Raw genomic sequence first — 19760 nt, 5'->3', positions numbered from 1 at the left:
ACAAATGACTGTTGTTTTAAGCAGCCACATTTGTGGTCATTTGTTACAGCAGCCATAGGCAACTAATACGGGCCCGGAGCACCAACATGTGTCTACAGGCTCCACTCAGCCTCTTAACTACATCTCGCAGAAGCTGTAGACCCTCCGCAGGGAAAAGCAGCCTCAAAGCCCAGCCTCAACTCTGGATTTTTGTCTTTTTATTTCTTGGCTTGCTTATTCTTCACTTTCCTGTTAAATTGTTCATACCTCCAGGCAGCTATCTTCAATTTTCTGTCCAGCATCTCTGTTTGCAGTAACTGGAGGTTTGGTCCAAAGTGCCCAGTTGTCTGGTGCTGGCTGACTTTTCTTTGGAATCTGATGACTGAGCTAATCTGGTTGTGCTTCAGAATTTCATATTTCTGTTGGCATTTTAGTCTTGGAATCATTCCCCAGATTAGCACAAGTGCTTTCTTCTTAGCTGACTCCTCTTTTTGTATTCTCCATCCCGACTGGCCTCTAAAATAGTCGTATGGTCTTCCTCTGTGTGGCTACCAATGGCCCAGTGGTCCATGGAACTCTGCCTTTAGGGTCCCTTTTATTATAAATACAGAGGCTCCAGGCCCATTATGCTGTGCAGAGAGAGAGCACCTTTCCTCCAGCAAGCCTGTCTCCTCAGTGGTCTCTGAAGCAGGACACGTTCACACCCCAAAGGTCTGCCTCTGCTCACACCGTCACCCCCACCTGGGGCGATGCAAGAGGCATTAAGTGGCCTGTGGCGGTGGAAACAGACTGGCTGACGTGGACCCGACTGTGCGGATTAGCTCAGCAGAGTGGCTGCAGGCAGGTTTCATGCAGGGGCACCCTGTTGGATTAAGTACAAATACTTTCAAGAGGGCAGTTTTAAGGAACAGCCCTCATCTAGGTTTGAATTTGGTGTTCTGTGGAACAACTCTCATTACCGACTGTCTGAATGCACAGCCAGTTCTTCGTCCTCTCAGGTGCATTTGGCGGAGGAGACACCAAGGCTTTGCTGGCAGCCTCAGCCCACTGAAACAGCGTGGGGCACGTGGGGCCACAGGGAAAGAAAGTGGCTTGATTTTGAGACTTCAAACTCTAACCCTGCACTGTGAACCTTTGAATTTTGCCACCATCTACCGAAGCTTTTTGACTGTGAAACAGTCAGGAGGCAAGGGGACAAAAGATGAAAGGCAGGAAAGGCAAGGGGGGCTGGCGCCTGCATTCTCAACTGGAAGTTAGCAAGGGAAGAGCTGCCTTTCTGCTCAGAAACTAAGGGAGGACCACTTGATCTCTAACACTCGTGCTTGCAGCAGGAAAATCTCCAGTTAGAAAAAGAAGGCAGAAGAACCCAGACACCCCTTGATCAGTGTCTCCGAGGCGTAAGCCTCCCAGAAGCCACCTGTGGACCTGTGTGAAGTTGACTCTGAAAGAGGACTGCGGAGGCCCCAATGCCAGTCCTCATTGTCCCCGTCACCTTGTCACCGTGGAGACGAGGACCACGTCAGGCAGGGACGCAGCACTCACAGGGTCCGTCACATGCTCTGTGATGTGCAGTGGAGTGTCCTGCCATGCGCAGCTGGGCCAACCTACTTACCACTTCCACATTTAGGACGCCTTAAATACTACAATCACAGCCGCTATTGTAGATTACATTGCTGTCTAAATGGGTTTCATGGTCATTTCTATTCAGTATCTGTCTTGGGACATAAACCCCTAGAGTAACACTGAATCTGTGGAACTTGGAGAAATTATCACTTTGAGTTAAGTTTCCTTGTACGTTTGGTGTTTCTTGCCACCAGGACACTTTCACTTGGGTATATAACTGATTGAGTGCCCACTACGTGTCAGGAGACACCGGGGTGGACAAAACAGACTACTTTTCTATTTCAGTTTAGCAAAGTGAAACTGTTCGCCTGACAATACAGTCCTGGCAGTGAACAAGTGAATTCACTCATTCCTTCAGTATTGGGATCGGGCCGTCTGCCCTCCTTTGAATTTCCACAGCACTGACCGTCAAGTGGTAAATACAAATTAGATGGAAATACAAAATAATAGTAATAATAAAGAAAGTACAAAACAAAAGAGTTGGGGGTAATTATTCCATTAATTTGGGTGAAAATGCTTGGCTTAATTTAATTAAGGTATTCTTTACCCATGTTCAATAAATAAGGAGCTAAGGAGCTGGATTAGGGACTATGAAGAAATCATTTATATTGCTGCCAGGGGAAACGTGCTCGCACTTTAAAAAGAGGAACTATGCATTCCGGAACACAGAGACGCCTCGCCAGGCCCTCTTGGCAGATGGTGCAGCAGGCAGGGGCTCTAGGTTCCCAAGAGCCCAGCACAGAGTTCTGGAGTGATTCAGAAGCTTGTGGCACATGAGATCCTTCTGAAATAAGCATTCATCACCCTCTGACCGTGTGTGTGCCAGGCAATGGTCTCAAGGGCACAGAGTACGCTGTGCTCAGGAACCGTGGTCTAGTGACAGGAGGGAGGGAGCCAGCTCCAGCCCACCCAGCGCTGCAGGGAACCTGTGGTCTAGTAAGGAGGGATGGGAAGCCAGCTCCAGCCACACCCAGGCTCAGGGAACCTGTGGTCTAGTGAAGGAGGGATGGGAGCCAGCTCCAGCCACACCCAGGCTCAGGGAACCTGTGGTCTAGTGAAGGAGGGATGGGAGCCAGCTCCAGCCACACCCAGGAAGCACAGGGTTTGATGTCTGCATGGGAACCAAGCAAGTTCGGAGCTGTGACCCCTGCCTACCCTACCAGGGCGCTGTCAGGAAGGCTTCTCCAGAAAAGGCAACAACCTGAATGCTAAATGACGAGCACTTCGCCTGATGCTGCAGGACAGGAAGACAAAGGAAGCCATGCAGAAAGGTTTGGGCTTCCTCAGGGTTCCCTGTGTGCAGGAATGGGTGCCAGGAGGGGTGGCAGCCGAGGAGTTCAGCACTGTGACCCTGGGCAGAACTTTGCTCTTGCATGGGATGAGGATTGCATCCTGTAGGGCAGCAGCTGTCTCCAAGGCTTTGTTAAGGTGGAATACTTCTGTGATCAGACGGGGATCATTCAGTCCAGGGACAAATAGGCCCATCGCAGGCGGTGAGACCAAAGCCAGGTAGGCAGTTAGAGGTATTGTGTTTGTCCACTGAGAGCCTTTGAGGCCCATGTCCTGGAGTGATGTCAAGGCTGGAGGTGAACCAGGGGGACCTCAACCTCCTTGTGACCTAGGAGTATCATGACAGGGAATGCAAAGGGCGTTTTCAGAACGGGGTCCAGATGCAGAGGACAGGAATGTGCGTGTTCTCCATGTCTTCTCGCTGGTGCAGGCGGTGGCCCTGCCTGGCTGGCAGGTGCCGCCTCTGTGCTCTGTGCATTATCTCACCAGGCTTCTCTCTGCCCACATCATCCAGAGACCCAGACAGGTGGCCTCACTCAGAGGTTTCCACCTGGAGCATTAGGCAGGGTCCCTGCTGGCAGCCAACCTGCAGATGGCCCAAGTGTGCACCTGTGCTGTGTGCTCACCCCATTGCTGAAGCAATAGGAGCCTCTTTACTTTAGTTTTTTTATGATAGAAAAAAAAAATAACAGTATCCTCTTTAATGGACTATAAATGCCCTTTCCAACATCACTGCTTCTGTTTCAAGATGGAGGACATCTGTATTTGCTTTTGTTGAGTCACTTAGTAGCAATTCACTTAATGCAAATGTGAAAGACAAGGTTGGTAATACAGTCTCCCCTGCGAATCAAACCATTCAAGTAGCGATCTGGGCACTGCTGAATTAGACACACGCCTCCCCCATGTGGTTGAAGAGGGGACACAGCTGTTCTACCTGGAGGAGGTCCCAGGCATCAGGAGGAAGCAGGAGCAGGCCGCAGGGCTCTGGGTATCCCTGGAGCGCCTCTGCTGTGGTCTCTAGCAGAAACGCCAGTTCAGGGGCAGGGCTGGAGGGCTCTCTGTTCCACCACTGTCCTGCCTCTTTCTTTCCACCTAGTAAGGTCAAATCACTTTGCCCAAAGAAGCTTCAGAAATATTTGTAAGACAGCAACAGAAATGATGAGCACTTTCTTTCTTGCCAGTGAGATATTTATTTGAACATGTTGTTGCTCCGCAGTGGGCGAACCCTTCGCATTGTCAGCTTCCTTTCGTCTGAGATGCTGGGGTGCTGTGGCAGAGCTGTAGAGGGCAGTGCTTCAGCTTGAGGCTGGCACGTGTGGCAGCACTCTTGCAGGTGATGCTGTTTCCGCACTAGTGAGTCTGTCGTCCCAAGCACAGGGATTAATTGGAACCACCTGTGCGTCCTACAGAATTGTGGACTTACGGGCAACAGAGACCCCAGAGGTCCGAGTCCAAATGCCCTCTCTTCACTTGCCAAAAGTCTCATATTTATTAATCAGAAGAACTAGCACTAAGTCCCTGGGCTCCTGATTTTTTACTCTGTTTTTGGGTGGGCTCCGGTAAGCCCACATCCACGGGCATTGCTGAAGATGGAAAGAGGGTATCTACGATCAGATTAAGGTATGTTGAACTGAAGCATGTTTTCAAAACATTCAAACTTAAATTTTGGAAACTTAGAACTTTAAAAAGCAATTAAGGCCGGGCATGGTGGCTCACACCTGTGATCCCAGCACTTTGGGAGGCCAAGGCGGGTGGATCACCTGAGGTCAGGAGTTTGAGACCAGCCTGGCCAACATGGCAAAACCCTGTCTCTACTAAAAATACAAAAACTAGCCAGGCATGATGGTGGGTGCCTATAATCCCAGCTACTTGGGAGGTTGAGGCAGGAGAATCACTTGAACCCAGAAGGCGGAGATTGCAGTGAGCCAAGATCACGCCACTGCACTCCAGCCTGGACAACAGGAGTGAAACTCTGTCGCAAAAATAAAAAATAAAAGCAATTTAAATTTTGGGGATATTTCTGTAGAATCTATTACACATTTTCTGGCTTATTTGCACAATCTTTTTCTGTTAATGCCAGATTGTCTCTGCGGGTATTGATGATAGCTCAGAGGCCAAGAAAGCTCCAGTGCATCACCCCAAGGCCACTGTGACCTTGGGCATGATACTTAAAGATTCTAAGTGGAAGGTGGTGCGAAAACCGACTTTCTGGCAGGGTTGTATGATCATTGAAGGGCACTTAGCACAATGCCTGGCATTTGGCAAGCTTCCCAAAACTCGTCATGATGTTGATGGTGATGACGATGAGAACGGCAGTGCCCTTAGGAATGACTGGTGACGGAGACTTTATGTACTTGTACTGAAAAGTCCCAGGTTTCTGGTCTGTGTTCAACTTGTTGATTATTTCATTTCTTCTCAGTCAATTATCAGAGTTTGTTTATATCCACGTAAAATTTTTAAATTGTGTCTCCCATCCACGTACTGACCCTGCTTAGCTTCCGAGATCAGTTAAGATTGGATGCATTCAGGGTGGCATGGCCGTAAATGAAATTGTTCATCGTGGCGAAATATGCATAACATAGAATTTACCATTGTAATCATTTGTGAGTGTACAGTTCGGTGGCATTAAGTTCATTCGCATTGTTGTGCAACCATCACGACCATCCATCTCCACAATTGCTTCCTCTTCCCTAGCTGGATATCTACGTTTTAAGAAGAATAGAGTTAGTGTGCTCAGAGCAGAAGGGTGGATCAGGGGCCTCTAGCTCTGTCCATGCTCCAGTGGGCAGGTTGACAAGTCTGACTGATGGATAACTCGGGCATGACCTCAAAGCTGATTTGGAATGAGGCAGGGGTAGACATGAGTGCATGGAGGGATAAATCAATATATTTCCTAAGTGAGGAGTGTGTTGCTCTATTGCCTGTTGTTAGAAATAAACACCGTAAACACCTTCGAGAGTAAGGGGTCAGCAGGGTGGTTTCTTTTGAGGCCTCTCTTTTTGGTTGTCCCTGTGTCCTTGCATGATCTCCCCTGTGTGTGTCTCTGTGTCCTGATTTTCTCTTTGTATAAGGCCACCAGTCTTGTGGGATTAGGGTTCACCCTGATGACCTCATTCTAATTTAGCTACCTCTTTAAAGACTTCATCTCTAAATAAGGACACGTTCTGAGCTACGTGGGGTTAGAACTTCAACATATGAGTTCTAGTGGCGGATGAGGGGCTCCCGTTCAGCCCATGCCAGTCTCTAGAGATCCCTCCAGTTCTAAACATCCTCCAAATCCTCCCCAGTTCCAGAAGGAAGCAGAGGAAGCCAGGCGTCCTGTGCCTGGGACCGCCCCTGCGCACACTCCCTAGAGCACGGGATTGTTGGTAGAACATTACAGACACAACTCTGAAGTCCCAGAGACAGAATGTCCTGCTGTTTCTGAGCCGTGTCCATGACATTTTTCTTAGAGAGAAAGAATAATAAACAGAGACAGAATATTTTTAAGTCCTACCCTCCTTGTCTGCCAAGAATAATCCTGGTGTTCTCTGGAACTCACTGCCTTCATGGCCATCCTGTACTTTGTATCTGTAAATGTCTGCCCTGGAAAAAGCCATCCACTGGTTTCAAGATAATCCACAGGCTTTAAATAAATACAAGACTCCTTGAAACAGAGCCTCGCTCTGGAAATAGAGCGAGAGGCCATTTCAGTCCAAGGAGAAGAGAGACTGATGGCTAATTAAACTCCAAGAAGTGCCTTTTAAAATAGCATTTCAGTTTCAGTTATTGAATCGAGCTACGATTATCTAACGCACGCCCCTTTTAATGTACGCTTTACACTGGGAAACAGTAGGAACTGAGTTTTATTCTGTGCAGGGAAATGTGTGGTTGTGGCAGAGCCATAGTCATCTGGGGTGGTGTCAGGCGTGTTTATGCCATTTCTTGATTTCTAACCACCTTCACTTTTTGTGTGTGTGAACAAAGATAGTTCAGTTTTTTACCTTGTTATGACACTTGATAGATTAAGTAGAATGACAGGCCTGACCAGAAAGCTAATAAAAAAGAAATCCACTAATTGTACTCATTTGTGCTGAAAGCTTATTCCCTCCATTTCTCTCCCTTCTTCCTCCTTCCCCTGACTCCTAAGTCTTTCATATGAGCCAGGCTGTGTTCTGTCTATCAACGGAAAAATTCAAAAGACTTTTTTGTGGTGAGTTGTCAGGTTTTTTTTTTTTTTTAATTGAGCAGAATACTAAAGAAACTGTTGACTCCCTCATTGGCTATGTAAATCTTTTTCATCGAAGATCCATGAAGATCGTGTCGTGTACGTTGAAAAAGTAGAATTTATTATAAGCTCCTGTTTTCCAGGTGGAATTTGCTTCTCTAAGTCTGTGAAAATGGGCAAGTGCCGTGTGTCTTAAAAAACTCATTCATCCATTTGCTTCATTGATGGCCTCCTTTGCTTGATCGCCTGTTCCCTCATTTTGCAATAGAGCTGCAGTCATGTCTGCTCCCTTACTAGCCAGTAACCAGCATCGGTCCCCCAACTGCCACTCATTATAAAATGATTAACTGTTATTTATTATACAGTGGGGAAGGTGGTGCCTTGGCTTTCCACAGAGATTCATAGGCTGAGTTCTTCCCGCGTGAAATTTGCCTGCCGCGGATGCAAGACAGAAAAACAAGTGCCTTTTGGAACGGAGCAGCCTGAGCCCAGATTTCTCTAATGTATACGTGCTGTTATTTTAGGTCTCCGAATTCAATCCTTTGACGTTCACCAGCGTGATCGAATGCGAGAAGCCAAACAACGACCTGAGTAGGTTTCGCGGCTGCATGTGAGTATTGCGCGTCTGCCCGCACGCATCCTTCTGTTTGATAACTATACAGGCAGGTGCATACACTCGCTATACTCGTTATAAAGTATGCATTTAATACTCTTTGCCACATGGTGTAGCTGTTCAGGAATGTGGCCCAGCACCTGAGCCTTCTTGGCTGCTTTTGGAACTGGTGGGTAAGAGCCTGTTGTCAGTAGAAGCTCGCCACTACCATCTGTAAGGAGGAGGTACCGCTTTTCCTCCCGCTAGCAGGCACTGGGAAGGTGATGGGTGTGAGCAGAGACGTGTCGCTGACCACACATGGCCCCGTGACATGGAAGCAGGAGTAGGCCGGGTGGAGTTTCATGGATGTATGCTTCCACTCAGTCACTGAACAAGTATTTATTGATACCTGCTACATGCTGGGCGCATTCAAGGCACTGGATGTAATGTGGTAAACTGAATAAACAGAAGTTCCTGCCTTTGTGTTTATTTCATTCTAGTTAGGGGGAAAGAAAGACAATTAAAACAAATAAGCATAACCTAGAGTGTGTCTGGTAGGCCAGCCCCTTCCTGCTCCAAAACAGAAAGACAGGTGGATCAGGGCACAGGCCTGGCCCTGCGTTGGCACTTGCTGAAGCCGCGTGATGGGAAGTAGTAGAGACAACCTTCATGTCTGTTTGGAAATTTCCATAATAATCCAAGTGTGTGTGTGCGGTCAGTGGTGTGGGGAAAAACATGGAAGAGAATAGGCAGTGTCAGGACGGAATTGCTGAGTGGCCTGCCGGGGCCCTTGGGGATGGTCTCCTGGAGAACAAGCCTGTAACAGGGGCATGACACACATGACGTTCCACTGCCCTCAAGCACTGTTCAGCTATCACGCCTCAGCCACCTCCTGTGGGCTCAGCCCTCTCCCCTGCGGTACAAGGGGCCACCTCCTGGCACTGTCCTCCTTGGAGGCGGGGATGGATCATTGATGCCTGCAGACGCTGAATGGTCCAGGCAGTGGTCTCCCCCCTCCGCCCCCCGCAGACACACGGAGGTGTGGGGACGATCTGCTTCTGAAAGTGGCCCCATTTCTGAGAGCTTTCAGTGTGAGTTTCAGTCTTCTGATTTGCCAGCACCTCCAGCATTGCTGCCTGTGCCCAGCACACAGTGGCAGGCGGTAGGGCTGGGGATGACTCAACAGAAGTGAACTCTGCACAGCAAAAGCTGAAATTCATCTGCAGCCAAATGTTGGCCCCGTCACCCACTGGAATTGCCCCATAACCTTCACACCACACAGCCCAGAAATACTGGCAGATTTGCGTCTTTTAGGACCAGCCATTCCAAACTTGCAACATTAACCGTTTGCACTTGGAGAACAGAACTGAGCTTGGGTTTGTAGCACGAAGACCCTAGCCTGAATAGAGGCTCTTCCTCTTCCTTGGGAGGTGGCCTTAGGAAAGTGATTCTGTCTTCCTGAGCCCCGGCCTTCTCCAAATCCTGGAGGTATCATCTGCTGCCTGTCAACCTCACAGGCTGACGTGAGAGTCCAGTGAAGGATGTATGTGACATACGACATGAATTAGAAGGTGTCGCATGTGGAATGCTCGCAGTAGGAAAATCTTAGAGACAGAAAGTGGATTGTCAGTGGCCAGGGTTTGGGGGTGTGGAGTGAGATAGGAATGGGAAGTGACTGCCCGTGGGTCTAGGGTTTATTTTAGGGTTATGAACATGTTCTCGTTAGTTGGGTGTGGTGGTGTACTCCTGTAGTCCCAGCTACCTGGGAGGCTGATGTGGGAGGATCGCTTGAGCGGGGGAGGTAGAGATTGCAGTGAACCATGATTGTGCCATTGTACTCCATGCTGGGAGACAGAGCAAGACCCAGTCTCAAAAAAAAAGAAAGAAGAAAGTGTTCTCATATTAGCTGGTGGTGGTAGTTATACAACTCTGATGATACAAAAACAAACAGATTGGGAGGCCGAGACGGGCGGATCACGAGGTCAGGAGATCGAGAGCATCCTGGCTAACACGGTGAAACCTCGTCTCTACTAAAAAAATACAAAAAAACTAGCCGGGCGATGTGGCGGGTGCCTGTAGTCCCAGTTACTCGGGAGGCTGAGGCAGGAGAATGGCGGGAACCCAGGGGGCGGAGCTTGCAGTGAGCCGAGATCCGGCCACTGCACTCCAGCCTGGGTGACAGAGCGAGACTCCATCTCAAAAAAAAAAAAAAACCAGAAAAAAAAGCTAGGCTGTGCAGTGGCTTAGGCCTGTATTCCTTCGGGAGGCCTAGATGGGAGGTTCACTTGAGGTTAGGAGTTTAAGACCAGCCTGGACAATGTAGTGAGACCTTGTCTCTACAAAAATCACACACACAAGAAGTTAGCCTGGTGTGGTGGTGCGCACCTGTAATCACAGAAACTCAGGAGGCGGAGGTGGGAGGATGGCTTACTCCAGGGCATCCAGGCTGCAGGGAGCTATGATCACAACACTGCACTCCAGGCTGGACAACAGAGACCCTATCTGAATCAAAACAAAACGCAGAACTGTATGAACTTCAATGAGTGAACATTATAGTCTGTGAAATATATCTCAAGCTGGCAGAAAAATAGTGCTAGGAGCCTCATTATTCGAGTGCCCTTTAAGGCTGCATTCTTTGGAAGGATCCTCATATAGTTAAACCCTAATGAAATCTTCAGAGTCAGGATCCGGAAGTAACACCGTTCCCCACCTTCTCCAGCTGTTCCCGGCACTCATGCCCCGCCCCTGCCCTGAGGTGTCATCGCCCAGAGAGGCCTCCTGGGAATGGAGACCTGGCTCAGCCTGACCCTGCTGATTATGCACAGCCAACTTTATGGCACGCGGTCACCTCTGATGCCACAAACCAATCAAACATTTGCATTTTCCCCTAAAGAATAAAGCAAAGAGGTTGGCTGGTTAATGGGTCATCCGATGTAAAATTCCATTTGACTTTGTAAAGCCGGTTTGCTAGCTCTCTTTTCAGACCTGTCAGTGTTTGCTTAGGTTCTTGAGTGCTTTGATATTGGATGCATGCGTATTTATAATTGTTATGTCTTCCCGCATAACTGACCATTCTTTGTCTTGTAGGACAGTTTTCGACTTAGTCTATTTTGTCGGATACAAGTATAGCCAGCCCTGTTCTCCTTTGGTGACCATTCTTACCCCACAGAGCAGGCTTCGGAGCTGCAGAGCCTCCTGCAACCACACAGGGCTGGCACGAGCACAGCTGCATTTGGGGGTAGGCTCTTCGCCCTGGTGGGTGACACCGTCCAGAGACCATGGTTAGTAAAGGCAGCAAGGCTGTCACTAACAACAGAACTGTCACGGTCCCTGCCCCCCCACCTGGTGTCTGGTGGGAGCCTTGTGCAGGCTGTATCCAAAATGCCCTTACTGCCAGTGACCAAGCATGAAATAAACTGCATCAACTAGATTCACTCAAACTGGAATGTATAAATTTCACCTTGCCACCTTTAGTTGACATATTTATATCTTAAAAATATTGAACATCAGCACAAAACAGTTCGGTAATTTCCATACTTAACTTTTGTTAGATAAACAAAAATCTGAACATATTATTTTAAAGAAAATTCTGCCCAGGATTTGCCAGTGGAAGCAATTATCTGTCATTCCTTCCTCCCAATTTATGTCAGTCAGGATCCACTTAGGAAGCAGACTGAACAGCCTGATTCATATAGATGAGGAAGGATGCTTGCTAAGGGACATCTTTGCTAAGGTATTTAATCTGCAGGAGTGGGTGGGTGTAGGGGACGTATTGGGGACAGAGCAGACACTGGACTGGTAGCCGCTGCGCAGTCATTGCCATGAGGCCCCATGAGGTCATTGCCAAGAGTGGCCCTGGGGGACTCGTGACCAGGGAGATGCCTGAGGAGACTCATAGCCCTGGTCAGGGGATACTGCCAGCCAGTAGTGTTGCCTCTCTAGGAGGGAGCAGGGAATAAACTCCCTGTCTTTTCTTTCTTCTTTTTTTTTTGAGACAGAGTTTCACTCTGTCATCCAGGCTGGAGGGCAATAGTGCAATATTGGCTCCCTGCAACCTTCACCTCCCAGGTTCAAGTGATTCTCCTGCCTCAGCCTCCCCGAGTAGCTGGGATTACAGGCACGCACCACCACACCTGGCTTTTTTTTTTTTTTTTTTTTTTGGTATTTTTAGTAAAGATGGGATTTCACCGTGTTGGCCAGGCTGGTCTCTAACTCCTGGCCTCAAGCAATCCTCCCACCTCAACCTCCCAAAGTGCTGGGATTACAGGTGTGAGTCACCGCACCGAGCCTACTCCCTGTCTTTTCTTGCTCTCAAACACTCCTCCAGTGTCCTTCCTGTCATCCCCACTGGATGGACCCAGCTCAAAGCCAAGGGCCAGGCAGCCTTCAATGTTTGCCAAGCTCTGAGGTAGGCATTGGGGTGTGCAATGGATAGGACATGAGCAGCTCCTGTTTGGAAGCAGAGACTTAGAAGGAATACTGCCAGCAGGCCTGGCTGGAGGGCCTGGGAGTGTGGTGTGGAGGACTGCCCTGAAGGCGGCAGAACCTGAGCCCAGGCCGGAAGTCCAGGCTCCCTCAGGCAGAGGCCAGCACAGAGTCCACAGAACGTGCTGTGTGGGGGTGGCTGGGGCAGAAAACCACACAAGCCACCCCTTCCGTGGGCCAAGCAGGGGCTGTGGAGCGGGCTGGGCCCCGCGTCAAGCTGGAGCAGTGAGGAACCCCGCAGGGGACACTCACGTGCACACACGCGAAGATGGCTCCGGTGCCTGTGTGAGGAACCCAGGCCGGTAGAGCTGAGGCCAGCAAGCGTGTGTTGCAGTCTCCAGCAAGAGAAATGCAGACACCTAAATCAGCAGTGCTGCATGGAGACAGAGAGAAGGGGACATGGGCTAAAGACACAGCCAGAGAGAAGGTTAACGTGCTGCATGGAGACAGAGAGAAGGGGACATGGGCTAAAGACACAGCCAGAGAGAAGGTTAACGTGGAGATGAGGTTGAATGGATGTGAAAAATGAGGGAGGAGTCAAGGACAGCCAGTGACCATGCCAGCGTGGAGCCATCACCTGGGTACCGCGGAGAGGAGGGTCTGGGGCTCTGGTTGCTGGAGGCGATGTGACCTGCGGAGGAACTGGCTTGGAGACTGCTGTCCCTGGTGCTGGGCTTGTACGCTGCTGCCTGTGGCCGTGGAGGAGACACCGAGCACTGTTGCCCTGCACCGCTGTGTTGGAAGGGGAAGATTCCCACCCTGGTTGCAGGCCCTCACCTTTCTTAATGTGCTGGGACTCAGATGAACGAGACCCATTACCAACAGCAGGTATGGTCAGGAAAACGTAATATCTTCTGAGAAGAAACACGGGGCAGGAGGTACCAGGCAAACACGGCCACTTCCCATGGAGCCTGCACAGGGCACTGTTCAGTGGATGGCTGGTGTTCTAACCAGACGGTTCTCTCATCCAGTTTTGATTTGGAAGACATGGGTCTGATGAGTCAGCAGACCTGGGGACTTGGACTGCATGAGGCCTTCTAAGTGGCTTCATTAAATGTTAAAGGATGTGTGTGAGTGCTTGGGCCGCCGAAACAGTGCCACAGACTGGGTGGCTTTACCAACAGACTTCTGTTGTCTCCTGGTTCTGGAGGCTGGGAAATCTGAGATCAAAGTGTCTGCAGGACTGGCGCTTTTCGAGTCTCTTTCTCATTAGCTTATGATGGCAAGATGTCTTCTTGCGTTTTCCCATGGTCTTCCCTCTGTGTCTCTGTGGCCTAATCTTCTGTTCTTAGAAGGACCTAGTGCTATGGAGTAGGGCCCACACTAAGGACCTCATTTTTTTTTTTTTTGAGACGGAGTCTTGCTCTGTCGCCCAGGCTGGAGTGCAGTGGCATGATCCCAGCTCACTGCAACCTCTGCCTCCTATGTTCAAGCAATTCTTCTGCCTCAACCTCCCAAGTAGCTAGGGTTACAGGTACCCACCACCATGTCTAGCTCATTTTTGTATTTTCAATAGAAGCGGGGTTTCACCACATTGATCAGGCTGGTCTCAAACTCCTGACCTCAAGTGATCCGTCTGCCTCAACCTCCCAAAGTACTGGGATTACAGGCATGAGCCACCATGCCTGTCCAAAGGACCTCATTTTAACTTAATGATCTCTTTAAAGATGCTGCCTCCAAATACAGCCATATTCTGTAGTCCTGGGAGTTAGGGTTTCACCAGCTGAATTCTGAGGGGACACAGCCCATGACAAAGGAGCTGACGGATGACATTCTTGTGTGCATCTTTGTGGAGTTGAGCCTCATGCCTGTGTGGTCCTGGGCCTGTGCTGCCCTCGGCCGGGCCCCTCTCTCTCACAAGCCCAAGGCAGCTTCCAGCCCAGGCGCCAGGCACCTGTTCGTGATGTTGTTCTCCAGCCTCCCCTTTCTGATGTGGGGCTGTTCACGCAGGAGTGAGTGCGTTCCCGTCCCCTCACATTCCCTCGTCCTTCTGGCATGGACCTGTGTAGGTCAGTGCACCTGTATAAAGTGCCAAGTTTCCATCTGGCTTGGACTCATCAGAAATCACAGTAGTTGCTCAAAAGTCAGTGTCACAATTAAGAACATTTAATGTAGACCATTTTTCTTGTTTCTATTAAGTTTATCATTTGTCCTTAATAAGCATAACCTGAACTTGGAGATGATTTGTTATTTTCTGCTGTCCCAGTGCAATGGTGTCTTTGTCTGGCTGTCGCTGGAGAAGTCCATGGGAGACACGTGGGGGGGCGGGGGAGGTCCTCACTCCAGAAGTGTGGAGCAGGATTTTGTACCTAAGGATGTCTCATACCTGTCAGGCTGTCAGTGCTGTGGCTGCCAAAGTGGTTTGCCGTCTCGAATCTCTCTTTAAAGGAAAACCTTACTCCGTCTTGGAATTGCCAAGGGAGCAGTAGACACAGCGTTGGCTGAATAGCCCTTGTGCGGCTCCCTGTGTCTGCTCCGGTGAAGAACCCTTGCTGTGGGTAAATAACTGACTTGTAGAAAATGTATCCTCCCAGCTTGCATTTCAGCCTTGCCTTTACTGTTTAGCTTCTCTTCTTCACTAGGACATAGGCTTATTTCCCTGGTCAGGAGGCTAAGAGTTGGCAGGAGGGAAACCTTGCAGGGGTCCCTGGTGAGCCGCTAAGAGCCACACAGGAAGCATTTGGGCTGTGAGAGTGTGGGGAATATGTGTGGAGCAAGTGTGGGTGTGAAAAGATGGCCTCTTGGAAGGCACTCCCTTGGTGGCCCTGCCTGGGGTGGGTTAGGCTGGGCCCCTGCTGCTGTTCTGGAAACCTGAAACTATAGCAGGCCTGGGCTATAGTTCCGGTTATGAGGCCTCCCCTGTGACCTGTGCGTCTGGCTTCTGGGGCCACATCTGTCCCAGTGCGATCCTAGCCCAAGGCTGCCCAGCCAGCCTGGGTCATTAGTGGGCCAGGAGGACAAGCTTAAGCTTGGACCGTCCCTCTGAATCTAAATAGCAGTAAAACAGAATTTATAGAATTGTCTCATGGAATTTACCACATTTCAGACCACATATATTAATATTTCTAATAACTTTATAACTTCTTGTAAGAGAAAAGGATGTTAAAAATGAAACCAATATCATCCCCTTTTGTAGAAAAGTGTTTTTTTTTTTTTTTTTTATGACAACTTGAGGCTGTGATTAGGAGTAACATTTCCTGTGTTGAGCAGGAGATGTGCAGAGACCACGTAGCAAGGCCTTCCTTGGCCGGCTGGGGGTTTGCCCTTCCTAGCGGTGGTCAGTCCTGGAGTGAAAACAATTCCATCTGCAAAACAAACAAACACCAGGCCCTCGAGCTGCGTCCGGATGCCCAGTGACTAGTGAGCAGCAGTCCCGTCTCAGCTCTTGCAGAGACCCACAGGGCGAGTCACCCACCCTCGGGGCCCCCTGTTCCCTTCCCAGTCCAGATCCCGGCATCCCCAAGCTTTCATCATGTCAGGGCCTTCCTTCCTCAAGGCAGTGCCGCCCAAGACATGAGGTACATGCCTGCAACCACATGACACGTGCCAACCTCCCCTCCACAGCATACATGACAACGGGAAAAAAGCCGGGCTGTATAAAGAAAATCTACTGCTGCGGGGCTGCACCCTCAGGAACACGGACGCGGTCGTCGGCATCGTCATCTATGCAGGTAGGCTGGGGCACCTGGCACCACCTGCCGCCAGGCGGCACTGTGTTCTCCAGCCCTTCTCCCTCGCTGCTTCCTAAGAATCACGTGGCTGGGCGCGGTGGCTCACGCCTGTAATCCCAGCACTTTGCGAGGCCGAGGCGGGCGGATCACAAGGTCAGGAGATCAAGACCATCCTGGCTAAAACAGTGAAACCCTGTCTCTACTGAAAATACAAAAAATTAGCCGGCCATGCTGGCACATGCCTGTAGTTCCAGCTACTGGGGAGGCTCAGGCAGGAAAATCGCTTGAACCTGGGAGGCGGAGGTTGCAGTGAGCCAAGATCACGCCACTGCACTCCAGCCTGAGCAACAGAGTGAGACTGTCTCAGAAAAAAAAAAAAAAAAAAAGAACAACGTGGCCAGATGTGGTGGCTCACACCTGTAATCCCAGCACTTTGGGAGGCTGAGATGGGCGGGCAGATCATAGGTCAGGAGTTTGAGACCAGCTTGGCCAACATAGTGAAACCCCATCTCTACTAAAATCACACAAAAAATTAGCGGGGCGTGGTGGCCTGCGCCTGTAGTCCTAGCTACTAGGAAGGCTGAGGCAGGAGAGTCTCTTGAACCTGAGAGAGGGAGGTTACAGTGAGCCGAGTTTGCACCACTGCACTCCAGCCTGGGCAACAGAGCAAGACTCCGTCTCAAAAAAAGGGAAAAAAAAGCGCAACGTATCCCCATTGTAGAAAGTTTGGAAAACTAGGAAACCGGAAAGAAGCAAAAGCAAAAACTCTTTGAATAGCACCTCAACCCAAAGCCTGCTTTCTTGGCACGGTGTATTTCTTCCCATTTCTTTCTCCACAATCATTATACATATAAGATTAATTTCATTTTATTTTTTTATTTTCAGACCTATTCAACAGGAAGTAAGATTCATTTTAAACCCTGCTTTTTTGCCTGAGCTTCTCACCTAAGCACCAGTGAATGGCAGCGTGGAATTCCCTCCACGCCGTCCGTGCAGCTGGTCCCTGAGCTCTGGGCTCTGACTTGCCGTGTCCTTTGTCCTCCCTAACAGGTCATGAAACCAAAGCTCTGCTGAACAACAGTGGGCCCCGCTACAAGCGCAGCAAGCTGGAGAGGCAGATGAACGGCGACGTGCTCTGGTGTGTCCTGCTGCTTGTTTGCATGTCTCTGTTTTCAGCAGTCGGTAAGTCTCCTAGACAGAGCGGAAATAAGTGGGGGCTGGGCGCCGTGGCTCACGCCTGTAATCCTAGCACTTTGGGAGGCCAAGGTGGGAGGATCGCTTGAGGTCAGGAGTTGGTGACCAGCTGGCCAACATGGTGAAACCCCATCTCTACTAAAAATACAAAAAAAAAAAAAAAAAAAAATAGCCAGGCATGGTGGCGGCGCCTATAGTCCCAGCTCCTCTGGAGGCTGAGGCAGGAGAATGGCTTGAACCCAGGAGGCGGAGGTTGCAGGAAGCCGAGATCGCACCACTCCAGCCTGGGTGACAGCCTGGGTGACAGAGTGAGACTCTGTTTCAAAAAAAAGAAAAACAAAAAGAAATGAGTGGGCTCCAGGTGAACTCGGTGGGCTGCCCCCAAACATGTAAACCTAGCACTCTAAAGTTAAAACCCCGGCTTTTCACCGACTTGAACTCAAGGGCAGCCTGCATCAGCACAGGCCACATGGAAACGCCGGGGTGAATGGGCATGGCAGAGTATAGCTGTCCCTCAGCATCCGTGGTGGGTTGGTTCCAGGACTCCCCCACCATACCAAAATCTTCAGATGCTCAAGTCCCTGATAAGAAGTGGAATAGTGTTTGCATATAACCTACCTGTACCCTCCTCTGGACTCGAAATCAGCAGTCCCCAACCTTTTTTGGCACTAGGGACTGGTTTTTTGGAAGACAGTGTTTCCACGGATGTGGGGGTAGCAGGGGATGTGGTTTAGGGATGAAACTGTTCCACCTCAGATCATCAGGCACCAGTTAGCTTCTCATCAGGAGCGTGCAGCCTAGATCCCTCCCTCCCATGCACAATTCACAACAGGGTTGGTGCTCCTGTGAGAATCGAAGACTGCCGCTGATCTGACAGGAGGCGGCGCTCAGGTGGGAATGCTGACTCGCCTGCCACTCACTTCCAGCTGTGCCACCCGGTTCCTCACAGGCCATGGACCAGTACCAGTCCACAGCCTGGGGTTAGGGACCCCTGCTTTCAGTCACCTCTAGGTTACTTACAATGCCGAACACAATGTAAATGTCATGTAAATAATGGTTATACTGGGTTGTTTAGGGAATACACACAGATAGAATTTTTTTCTCCTAATATTTTTGGTCCACGGTTGGTTGAATCCATGGATATGGAACCCAGGAGATACTGAGGGCTGACTGTAATGTGATTTTCTGAATTGATGATTTCTTAGTGGAAGAATGCTTTCATCACAGCAGTGGTGGTAATTCCAGGGGCAGAAGTATCAGTAAGCTGGTGCCGAACTAAGGCTAAGAGCTGGAGAAGCACAAATGTTCCTGATGGGAACTTCATGAAAAGAGAACAAAAACGTGGCTTTGAGTCGTAAGAAGGGGCTAGCAGTTAGGTTCCATGTGGGGCCACACCAAGTGGGTGTGAGGTGGTCTTAGCCCAGTGGCATGAGATACAGATGTACGGGACCTGAGAAAGGCTTCCGTGACCAGACGGGTGTGGGTCCAGGGGATTAGGCAACGTGCACTACTGTTGGCTTCCCAGAGCCTCCCATGTGTGAATTGTGAATCTCAGGAAAGGACAATAATGGCAGTGTCCGAGCCTACTGGCTGTTTGTGCTGCACATTTCATGAGACTGGTGTTTCGTGAGATGTGTGTTAAGAAATTCCATCTTGGTGCCTCACACTGTCAGCTGCCAACACACGGGTGGCTTGTGTTGGGACAAGTGGTGCCACTTAGCACCAACAATGGGAAACTCTCAGTGGAAGGAAGAGACCAAGTCCCACCTCCTTCCTGAAGTTGGATCGAAGGTGCCAAGAACATCGTGTGTTTTCGCTTTTCTGACATGGCAAAGCTGACTAAGAAAACCAAATGTGCTTGCGTCAGGTAACAAATATTAAAGTTTTGCTTTAATATGCGCTAGCAGTGTTCTTATTTTTCCATTGGATGAATGACATTTCTCTTTGAACATTACTACAGGACATGGACTGTGGATATGGCGGTATCAAGAGAAGAAGTCATTATTTTATGTCCCCACATCTGATGGAAGCTCCTTATCCCCAGTCACAGCTGCAGTTTACTCATTTTTAACAATGATAATAGTTCTGCAGGTAACAATACTCAGTATTGTACAATAATTGCTTCACTTTTATGAAGAGAACTTAAAATCATCATACTCTATTCAGAATTTCCTATAAATTCTGCATCTGGGAGGACGGCAAATATATCCACCTAGATTCTGCCTTTTATTTTTCAGCCTAAATCATCCATGGGATCTTTCCTTGGGGGATTTTTCAGTCAAAATTTTCCTTTTCTGTTCTTAAGATTCTTGTACTTTGAGGGTTTGGTGTGGGTCATTGTTTTCCTTTTGTTGTTTTCCTTTCGGTTACTTTTAAAAAAAAAATAGATTTTATTTTGGAGTAATTTGAAGATTTACAGAAAAGCTGCAAGACTTTTAGCTTTTCTGTAAATCTTCAAATTACTCCAAAATAAAATCTAGTTTTCTAAATAAATTTTGCAGAGAGTTTCCATACATCCCTCACCCAGTTTTCCCTAATGTGAACATATTACATTGTCATGGTACGTTGTGAAAACTGAGAAGCCAACTTTAGTCCTTTGCTTCTTGTTTTTTTCTTGTTTCTTTTTCTTTTTTCTTTTTTTTTTTAGACAGAGTCTCGCTTTGTTGCCCGGCTGGAGTGCAGTGGTGCGATCTTGGCTCACTGCAGCATCCGCCTTCTG

At 49.1% G+C, this 19760-nt stretch overlaps 1 protein-coding gene across 1 annotated transcript in view; it reads left to right on the top strand.

Annotated features, from left to right (window-relative positions):
• Positions 1 to 19760, top strand: part of ATP10A (ATPase phospholipid transporting 10A (putative)) — a gene marked incomplete at its 5' end in the record, with an annotated part of 185711 nt that overhangs the window by 122867 nt on the left and 43084 nt on the right. Inside the window, 4 exons of the mRNA XM_017882354.1 lie at positions 7624 to 7709; positions 15741 to 15847; positions 16898 to 17029; positions 19002 to 19132. Of these exons, the coding sequence (XP_017737843.1) occupies positions 7624 to 7709; positions 15741 to 15847; positions 16898 to 17029; positions 19002 to 19132 (456 nt within the window). The remainder of the gene's footprint in view (positions 1 to 7623; positions 7710 to 15740; positions 15848 to 16897; positions 17030 to 19001; positions 19133 to 19760) is intronic.

Source organism: Rhinopithecus bieti, unplaced genomic scaffold (genome assembly GCF_001698545.2).
Source record: "Rhinopithecus bieti isolate Rb0 unplaced genomic scaffold, ASM169854v2 scaffold_13247, whole genome shotgun sequence".
Lineage (NCBI taxonomy): Eukaryota > Metazoa > Chordata > Mammalia > Primates > Cercopithecidae > Rhinopithecus > Rhinopithecus bieti.
The sequence above is the reverse complement of the archived record's forward strand: the minus strand, read 5'-3'. Positions and strand labels throughout refer to the sequence as shown.